The 10,001-nt window shown below is 47.1% G+C and overlaps 1 protein-coding gene across 1 annotated transcript; it reads right to left on the reverse strand.

Moving 5' to 3' along the window:
- Positions 1-776: 776 nt before the first annotated feature.
- LOC115078425 (olfactory receptor 1019-like) lies at positions 777-1,718 on the reverse strand. The gene has a single exon (XM_029581340.1). The coding sequence runs from the start codon at positions 1,716-1,718 to the stop codon at positions 777-779; it is 942 nt and encodes a 313-aa protein (XP_029437200.1).
- Between the last annotated feature and the right edge of the window lie 8,283 nt (positions 1,719-10,001).

Genomic DNA, 10,001 nt, shown 5'->3' on the forward strand with positions numbered 1-10,001 from the left:
GAATTGCAATGCCAAGCATGGTCGAGCTTCTCTATCTGGCAGTGCAGATGGGAATAGATGGACAGACTGGTGGGCATTTTGTTTTCATCTGCCATCATCTGTTATGTTGCTAGATTATCTTATGATGATAATTAGGGTAGTTTTCAGTAATCCATGCCAGGGTAAAGTCTGCAGGTACAAACTAAGGGGCTAATTTTCAAAAACATTTATATGCTTAAACTGGTTTTACACATGTAAATGTGCTTTTCCGATGTAATTGGGCTTTTGAAAATGTCTACAATATATGCCATTGAATTGTCCATAGGTTTTACCTGCATAAAGTGCATTTAACATGGGTAAATGGGCTTTGAAAATTGCTCTGATAGTATGTTACATTTACATGCATAACTCCTTTGAAAATTCTCAGGTACTCTGGTACATGTGGGGGACATATGTGCCAGGACTTCCCTATGTTCCCAAAAAAACCACCTCACCCCCATCGCTCTATCAACTTTTAGTTTGTTTAAGATCCTCACAAACACAGGCTTCTTGCTTGAAGTTTACCTCACTTCCAATCCTATTTGTGTCTGTTTTCGTGGTCCTGCTCCACCAAATGGAAATATTTGATAAGCAATTTTCCCTCATCAGCCTCTACATGTTCCTTCCCTTCACCTCTGAATCTCACAATGCCACAATGCCAATTCCTTCAATGATTAATATATCTAAAACAATTATAAAGGAAGGAGCATTCACACAGGTAATCTGCAGAATAAAGCACAGGAAATGATCTTCTGACTTCAGGAAAATTGTTTTCTATTAAAATTAAAAACTCCTCTGAGGGCTTCTTTGACTTCTCTGTTTTTCAGGCTGTAAATGATGGGGTTAAACATGGGGATTAAAACATTATACAGCAGAGCAAAGAGCTTGTTTTGCGTCAGTGACTGCATGGATGTTGGCCTGAGGTATAAATACATTATAGTCCCATAGAAGAGAATAACGACCGTGAGGTGGGAGGAGCAGGTGGAGAAGGCATTGCGTCTCCCCTCTGTGGATCGGATCCTCAGGATGGCAGAGATGATGCAGGCGTAAGATGTCAGGGTTAGGATAAAGCAGGGTAGGGCTAAAAATGCCCCTAAAACATAAGACATATTTTCAACGGTGGAGGTGCTGGAGCAGGAGAGTTTTAGCAGTGCTGAGGGGTCACAGAAGAAATGGTTAATCTCATTGGACCCACAGTAAGAGATATGAGACAGAAGGACAGTGTGTGCCACAGGGTCCATAAACCCAAAGATCAAGGCCCCTGTGCTGATCAGCCCACAGACTTCTTGATTCATGATCACCGTGTAGCGCAGGGGGTGACAGACGGCCACATAGCGGTCATAACCCATGACCGTGAGCAGAAGAAATTCTTCACATACTGAAAATATGAAGAAATACACCTGAGTAAAACATCCAAATGCAGAAATACGTTGCCTCTTCCTTAAGAAGATGTCCAGCAGTTTGGGGAGGGTGACTGAAGTGTAAGAGATATCGAGGAAGGACAAGTTACAGAGGAAAAAGTACATGGGGGTGTGCAGACGAGGGTCCAGGCACGTCAGGGCTATAATAGTGAGGTTCCCCATCAGGATGATCAGGTAAATCAGTAAGAACAGAAGGAAAAGGGGGATTTGCAGGTCTGGATATTCAGGAAACCCCAGAATGATGAATTCTGTCACTGTGGTGAGATTTTCAGCTTCCATTGGATTCTGGCAGGAGAAGAAATTGAAGAAAAGAAATCTGTTTAAAAGACTCTGAGCTCATTCTATGGATACAGGTATTTTAGGTGTGACATATACTGCCTGCTGAACCATACACAGAATGTCCATGTTTTATTGTTTGTTACGCTGATCAGCCTTCTCCAGACAACCCATAACTGGATAATTGTTTGATGTAATCATTTATTACATGGAATACATGGCTCGTGCGCAGCCCTCCTCACTGGCTATACCATCCTAGGATCAACGATTGACCCTCCCCCAATCCACACGGGACACACGTAGTCATGGGAAGAAGAAGCTTGAACAACCTTAGTTAGCTCAGTATGAGGTCCATATTCAAAAGATCTGGAGGGCTTGTTTGAAAGCCCATTTCTGCCCATAAAGCAGGGTTTTATGTGTGATATGTGGTCTTGGAAAACTTCCCTAGTCTATCTGCATGTAAATATGTGAGTGTAGTGGCAGTGCATGGCAGAGAGTGGAGGTGCTCCTGGGAGTAGAGCATGGGCAGGGTTTTATGTGTGATATGTGGTCTTGGAAAACTTCCCTAGTCTATCTGCATGTAAATATGTGAGTGTAGTGGCAGTGCATGGCAGAGAGTGGAGGCGCTCCTGTCTGGGCAGGGTTTTATGTGTGATATGTGGTCTTGGAAAACTTCCCTAGTCTATCTGCATGTAAATATGTGAGTGTAGTGGCAGTGCATGGCAGAGAGTGGAGGCGCTCCTGTCTGGGCAGGGTTTTATGTGTGATATGTGGTCTTGGAAAACTTCCCTAGTCTATCTGCATGTAAATATGTGTGTGTAGTGGCAGTGCATGGCAGAGAGTGGAGGCGCTCCTGGGAGTAGAGCATGGGCAGGGTTTTATGTGTGATATGTGGTCTTGGAAAACTTCCCTAGTCTATCTGCATGTAAATATGTGAGTGTAGTGGCAGTGCATGGCAGAGAGTGGAGGTGCTCCTGGGAGTAGAGCATGGGCAGGGTTTTATGTGTGATATGTGGTCTTGGAAAACTTCCCTAGTCTATCTGCATGTAAATATGTGAGTGTAGTGGCAGTGCATGGCAGAGAGTGGAGGCGCTCCTGGGAGTAGAGCATGGGCAGGGTTTTATGTGTGATATGTGGTCTTGGAAAACTTCCCTAGTCTATCTGCATGTAAATATGTGAGTGTAGTGGCAGTGCATGGCAGAGAGTGGAGGCGCTCCTGGGAGTAGAGCATGGGCAGGGTTTTATGTGTGATATGTGGTCTTGGAAAACTTCCCTAGTCTATCTGCATGTAAATATGTGAGTGTAGTGGCAGTGCATGGCAGAGAGCAGAGGTGCTCCTGGGAGTAGAGCATGGGCAGGGTTTTATGTGTGATATGTGGTCTTGGAAAACTTCCCTAGTCTATCTGCATGTAAATATGTGAGTGTAGTGGCAGTGCATGGCAGAGAGCAGAGGTGCTCCTGGGAGTAGAGCATGGGCAGGGTTTTATGTGTGATATGTGGTCTTGGAAAACTTCCCTAGTCTATCTGCATGTAAATATGTGAGTGTAGTGGCAGTGCATGGCAGAGAGTGGAGGCGCTCCTGGGAGTAGAGCATGGGCAGGGTTTTATGTGTGATATGTGGTCTTGGAAAACTTCCCTAGTCTATCTGCATGTAAATATGTGAGTGTAGTGGCAGTGCATGGCAGAGAGCAGAGGTGCTCCTGGGAGTAGAGCATGGGCAGGGTTTTATGTGTGATATGTGGTCTTGGAAAACTTCCCTAGTCTATCTGCATGTAAATATGTGAGTGTAGTGGCAGTGCATAGCAGAGAGTGGAGGCGCTCCTGTCTGGGCAGGGTTTTATGTGTGATATGTGGTCTTGGAAAACTTCCCTAGCCTATCTGCATGTAAATATGTGAGTGTAGTGGCAGTGCATGGCAGAGAGTGGAGGCGCTCCTGGGAGTAGAGCATGGGCAGGGTTTTATGTGTGATATGTGGTCTTGGAAAACTTCCCTAGTCTATCTGCATGTAAATATGTGAGTGTAGTGGCAGTGCATAGCAGAGAGTGGAGGCGCTCCTGTCTGGGCAGGGTTTTATGTGTGATATGTGGTCTTGGAAAACTTCCCTAGCCTATCTGCATGTAAATATGTGAGTGTAGTGGCAGTGCATGGCAGAGAGCGGAGGCGCTCCTGTCTGGGCAGGGTTTTATGTGTGATATGTGGTCTTGGAAAACTTCCCTAGTCTATCTGCATGTAAATATGTGAGTGTAGTGGCAGTGCATGGCAGAGAGCAGAGGTGCTCCTGGGAGTAGAGCATGGGCAGGGTTTTATGTGTGATATGTGGTCTTGGAAAACTTCCCTAGTCTATCTGCATGTAAATATGTGAGTGTAGTGGCAGTGCATGGCAGAGAGTGGAGGCGCTCCTGGGAGTAGAGCATGGGCAGGGTTTTATGTGTGATATGTGGTCTTGGAAAACTTCCCTAGCCTATCTGCATGTAAATATGTGAGTGTAGTGGCAGTGCATGGCAGAGAGTGGAGGCGCTCCTGGGAGTAGAGCATGGGCAGGGTTTTATGTGTGATATGTGGTCTTGGAAAACTTCCCTAGTCTATCTGCATGTAAATATGTGAGTGTAGTGGCAGTGCATGGCAGAGAGTGGAGGCGCTCCTGGGAGTAGAGCATGGGCAGGGTTTTATGTGTGATATGTGGTCTTGGAAAACTTCCCTAGTCTATCTGCATGTAAATATGTGAGTGTAGTGGCAGTGCATGGCAGAGAGTGGAGGCGCTCCTGGGAGTAGAGCATGGGCAGGGTTTTATGTGTGATATGTGGTCTTGGAAAACTTCCCTAGTCTATCTGCATGTAAATATGTGAGTGTAGTGGCAGTGCATGGCAGAGAGTGGAGGTGCTCCTGGGAGTAGAGCATGGGCAGGGTTTTATGTGTGATATGTGGTCTTGGAAAACTTCCCTAGTCTATCTGCATGTAAATATGTGAGTGTAGTGGCAGTGCATGGCAGAGAGCAGAGGTGCTCCTGGGAGTAGAGCATGGGCAGGGTTTTATGTGTGATATGTGGTCTTGGAAAACTTCCCTAGTCTATCTGCATGTAAATATGTGAGTGTAGTGGCAGTGCATGGCAGAGAGTGGAGGCGCTCCTGTCTGGGCAGGGTTTTATGTGTGATATGTGGTCTTGGAAAACTTCCCTAGCCTATCTGCATGTAAATATGTGAGTGTAGTGGCAGTGCATGGCAGAGAGCAGAGGTGCTCCTGGGAGTAGAGCATGGGCAGGGTTTTATGTGTGATATGTGATCTTGGAAAACTTCCCTAGCCTATCTGCATGTAAATATGTGAGTGTAGTGGCAGTGCATGGCAGAGAGTGGAGGCGCTCCTGGGAGTAGAGCATGGGCAGGGTTTTATGTGTGATATGTGGTCTTGGAAAACTTCCCTAGTCTATCTGCATGTAAATATGTGAGTGTAGTGGCAGTGCATGGCAGAGAGCAGAGGTGCTCCTGGGAGTAGAGCATGGGCAGGGTTTTATGTGTGATATGTGGTCTTGGAAAACTTCCCTAGTCTATCTGCATGTAAATATGTGAGTGTAGTGGCAGTGCATGGCAGAGAGTGGAGGCGCTCCTGGGAGTAGAGCATGGGCAGGGTTTTATGTGTGATATGTGGTCTTGGAAAACTTCCCTAGTCTATCTGCATGTAAATATGTGAGTGTAGTGGCAGTGCATGGCAGAGAGTGGAGGCGCTCCTGTCTGGGCAGGGTTTTATGTGTGATATGTGGTCTTGGAAAACTTCCCTAGCCTATCTGCATGTAAATATGTGAGTGTAGTGGCAGTGCATGGCAGAGAGCAGAGGTGCTCCTGGGAGTAGAGCATGGGCAGGGTTTTATGTGTGATATGTGATCTTGGAAAACTTCCCTAGCCTATCTGCATGTAAATATGTGAGTGTAGTGGCAGTGCATGGCAGAGAGCAGAGGTGCTCCTGGGAGTAGAGCATGGGCAGGGTTTTATGTGTGATATGTGGTCTTGGAAAACTTCCCTAGCCTATCTGCATGTAAATATGTGAGTGTAGTGGCAGTGCATGGCAGAGAGTGGAGGCGCTCCTGGGAGTAGAGCATGGGCAGGGTTTTATGTGTGATATGTGGTCTTGGAAAACTTCCCTAGTCTATCTGCATGTAAATATGTGAGTGTAGTGGCAGTGCATGGCAGAGAGCAGAGGTGCTCCTGGGAGTAGAGCATGGGCAGGGTTTTATGTGTGATATGTGGTCTTGGAAAACTTCCCTAGTCTATCTGCATGTAAATATGTGAGTGTAGTGGCAGTGCATGGCAGAGAGTGGAGGCGCTCCTGGGAGTAGAGCATGGGCAGGGTTTTATGTGTGATATGTGGTCTTGGAAAACTTCCCTAGTCTATCTGCATGTAAATATGTGAGTGTAGTGGCAGTGCATGGCAGAGAGTGGAGGCGCTCCTGGGAGTAGAGCATGGGCAGGGTTTTATGTGTGATATGTGGTCTTGGAAAACTTCCCTAGCCTATCTGCATGTAAATATGTGAGTGTAGTGGCAGTGCATGGCAGAGAGTGGAGGTGCTCCTGGGAGTAGAGCATGGGCAGGGTTTTATGTGTGATATGTGGTCTTGGAAAACCTCCCTAGCCTATCTGCATGTAAATATGTGAGTGTAGTGGCAGTGCATGGCAGAGAGTGGAGGTGCTCCTGGGAGTAGAGCATGGGCAGGGTTTTATGTGTGATATGTGGTCTTGGAAAACTTCCCTAGCCTATCTGCATGTAAATATGTGAGTGTAGTGGCAGTGCATAGCAGAGAGTGGAGGCGCTCCTGTCTGGGCAGGGTTTTATGTGTGATATGTGGTCTTGGAAAACTTCCCTAGTCTATCTGCATGTAAATATGTGAGTGTAGTGGCAGTGCATGGCAGAGAGCAGAGGTGCTCCTGGGAGTAGAGCATGGGCAGGGTTTTATGTGTGATATGTGGTCTTGGAAAACTTCCCTAGTCTATCTGCATGTAAATATGTGAGTGTAGTGGCAGTGCATAGCAGAGAGTGGAGGCGCTCCTGTCTGGGCAGGGTTTTATGTGTGATATGTGGTCTTGGAAAACTTCCCTAGTCTATCTGCATGTAAATATGTGAGTGTAGTGGCAGTGCATGGCAGAGAGCAGAGGTGCTCCTGGGAGTAGAGCATGGGCAGGGTTTTATGTGTGATATGTGGTCTTGGAAAACTTCCCTAGCCTATCTGCATGTAAATATGTGAGTGTAGTGGCAGTGCATAGCAGAGAGTGGAGGCGCTCCTGTCTGGGCAGGGTTTTATGTGTGATATGTGGTCTTGGAAAACTTCCCTAGCCTATCTGCATGTAAATATGTGAGTGTAGTGGCAGTGCATAGCAGAGAGTGGAGGCGCTCCTGTCTGGGCAGGGTTTTATGTGTGATATGTGGTCTTGGAAAACTTCCCTAGCCTATCTGCATGTAAATATGTGAGTGTAGTGGCAGTGCATGGCAGAGAGTGGAGGCGCTCCTGGGAGTAGAGCATGGGCAGGGTTTTATGTGTGATATGTGGTCTTGGAAAACTTCCCTAGCCTATCTGCATGTAAATATGTGTGTGTAGTGGCAGTGCATGGCAGAGAGCGGAGGCGCTCCTGGGAGTAGAGCATGGGCAGGGTTTTATGTGTGATATGTGGTCTTGGAAAACTTCCCTAGTCTATCTGCATGTAAATATGTGAGTGTAGTGGCAGTGCATGGCAGAGAGTGGAGGCGCTCCTGGGAGTAGAGCATGGGCAGGGTTTTATGTGTGATATGTGGTCTTGGAAAACTTCCCTAGTCTATCTGCATGTAAATATGTGAGTGTAGTGGCAGTGCATGGCAGAGAGTGGAGGCGCTCCTGGGAGTAGAGCATGGGCAGGGTTTTATGTGTGATATGTGGTCTTGGAAAACTTCCCTAGTCTATCTGCATGTAAATATGTGAGTGTAGTGGCAGTGCATGGCAGAGAGTGGAGGTGCTCCTGGGAGTAGAGCATGGGCAGGGTTTTATGTGTGATATGTGGTCTTGGAAAACTTCCCTAGTCTATCTGCATGTAAATATGTGAGTGTAGTGGCAGTGCATGGCAGAGAGTGGAGGCGCTCCTGGGAGTAGAGCATGGGCAGGGTTTTATGTGTGATATGTGATCTTGGAAAACTTCCCTAGCCTATCTGCATGTAAATATGTGAGTGTAGTGGCAGTGCATGGCAGAGAGCAGAGGTGCTCCTGGGAGTAGAGCATGGGCAGGGTTTTATGTGTGATATGTGGTCTTGGAAAACTTCCCTAGCCTATCTGCATGTAAATATGTGAGTGTAGTGGCAGTGCATGGCAGAGAGTGGAGGTGCTCCTGGGAGTAGAGCATGGGCAGGGTTTTATGTGTGATATGTGGTCTTGGAAAACTTCCCTAGTCTATCTGCATGTAAATATGTGAGTGTAGTGGCAGTGCATGGCAGAGAGTGGAGGCGCTCCTGGGAGTAGAGCATGGGCAGGGTTTTATGTGTGATATGTGATCTTGGAAAACTTCCCTAGCCTATCTGCATGTAAATATGTGAGTGTAGTGGCAGTGCATGGCAGAGAGCAGAGGTGCTCCTGGGAGTAGAGCATGGGCAGGGTTTTATGTGTGATATGTGGTCTTGGAAAACTTCCCTAGTCTATCTGCATGTAAATATGTGAGTGTAGTGGCAGTGCATGGCAGAGAGCAGAGGTGCTCCTGGGAGTAGAGCATGGGCAGGGTTTTATGTGTGATATGTGGTCTTGGAAAACTTCCCTAGTCTATCTGCATGTAAATATGTGAGTGTAGTGGCAGTGCATGGCAGAGAGTGGAGGTGCTCCTGGGAGTAGAGCATGGGCAGGGTTTTATGTGTGATATGTGGTCTTGGAAAACTTCCCTAGCCTATCTGCATGTAAATATGTGAGTGTAGTGGCAGTGCATGGCAGAGAGTGGAGGCGCTCCTGGGAGTAGAGCATGGGCAGGGTTTTATGTGTGATATGTGGTCTTGGAAAACTTCCCTAGTCTATCTGCATGTAAATATGTGAGTGTAGTGGCAGTGCATAGCAGAGAGTGGAGGCGCTCCTGTCTGGGCAGGGTTTTATGTGTGATATGTGATCTTGGAAAACTTCCCTAGTCTATCTGCATGTAAATATGTGAGTGTAGTGGCAGTGCATAGCAGAGAGTGGAGGCGCTCCTGTCTGGGCAGGGTTTTATGTGTGATATGTGATCTTGGAAAACTTCCCTAGTCTATCTGCATGTAAATATGTGAGTGTAGTGGCAGTGCATAGCAGAGAGTGGAGGCGCTCCTGTCTGGGCAGGGTTTTATGTGTGATATGTGATCTTGGAAAACTTCCCTAGTCTATCTGCATGTAAATATGTGAGTGTAGTGGCAGTGCATGGCAGAGAGCAGAGGTGCTCCTGGGAGTAGAGCATGGGCAGGGTTTTATGTGTGATATGTGGTCTTGGAAAACTTCCCTAGTCTATCTGCATGTAAATATGTGAGTGTAGTGGCAGTGCATGGCAGAGAGTGGAGGTGCTCCTGGGAGTAGAGCATGGGCAGGGTTTTATGTGTGATATGTGGTCTTGGAAAACTTCCCTAGTCTATCTGCATGTAAATATGTGAGTGTAGTGGCAGTGCATGGCAGAGAGTGGAGGCGCTCCTGGGAGTAGAGCATGGGCAGGGTTTTATGTGTGATATGTGGTCTTGGAAAACTTCCCTAGTCTATCTGCATGTAAATATGTGAGTGTAGTGGCAGTGCATGGCAGAGAGCAGAGGCTCTCCTGGGAGTAGAGCATGGGCAGGGTTTTATGTGTGATATGTGGTCTTGGAAAACTTCCCTAGTCTATCTGCATGTAAATATGTGAGTGTAGTGGCAGTGCATGGCAGAGAGTGGAGGCGCTCCTGGGAGTAGAGCATGGGCAGGGTTTTATGTGTGATATGTGGTCTTGGAAAACTTCCCTAGTCTATCTGCATGTAAATATGTGAGTGTAGTGGCAGTGCATGGCAGAGAGTGGAGGCGCTCCTGGGAGTAGAGCATGGGCAGGGTTTTATGTGTGATATGTGGTCTTGGAAAACTTCCCTAGTCTATCTGCATGTAAATATGTGAGTGTAGTGGCAGTGCATGGCAGAGAGCGGAGGCGCTCCTGTCTGGGCAGGGTTTTATGTGTGATATGTGGTCTTGGAAAACTTCCCTAGCCTATCTGCATGTAAATATGTGAGTGTAGTGGCAGTGCATAGCAGAGAGTGGAGGCGCTCCTGTCTGGGCAGGGTTTTATGTGTGATATGTGGTCTTGGAAAACTTCC

The sequence above is a fragment of the Rhinatrema bivittatum genome, chromosome 16, assembly GCF_901001135.1.
Source record: "Rhinatrema bivittatum chromosome 16, aRhiBiv1.1, whole genome shotgun sequence".
NCBI classification, from domain to species: Eukaryota; Metazoa; Chordata; class Amphibia; order Gymnophiona; family Rhinatrematidae; genus Rhinatrema; species Rhinatrema bivittatum.

Bases quoted from the DNA above. Each gene is read 5' to 3' on its own strand.
- LOC115078425 (XM_029581340.1), bottom strand. From the start codon at position 1,718: ATGGAAGCTGAAAATCTCACCACAGTGACAGAATTCATCATTCTGGGG.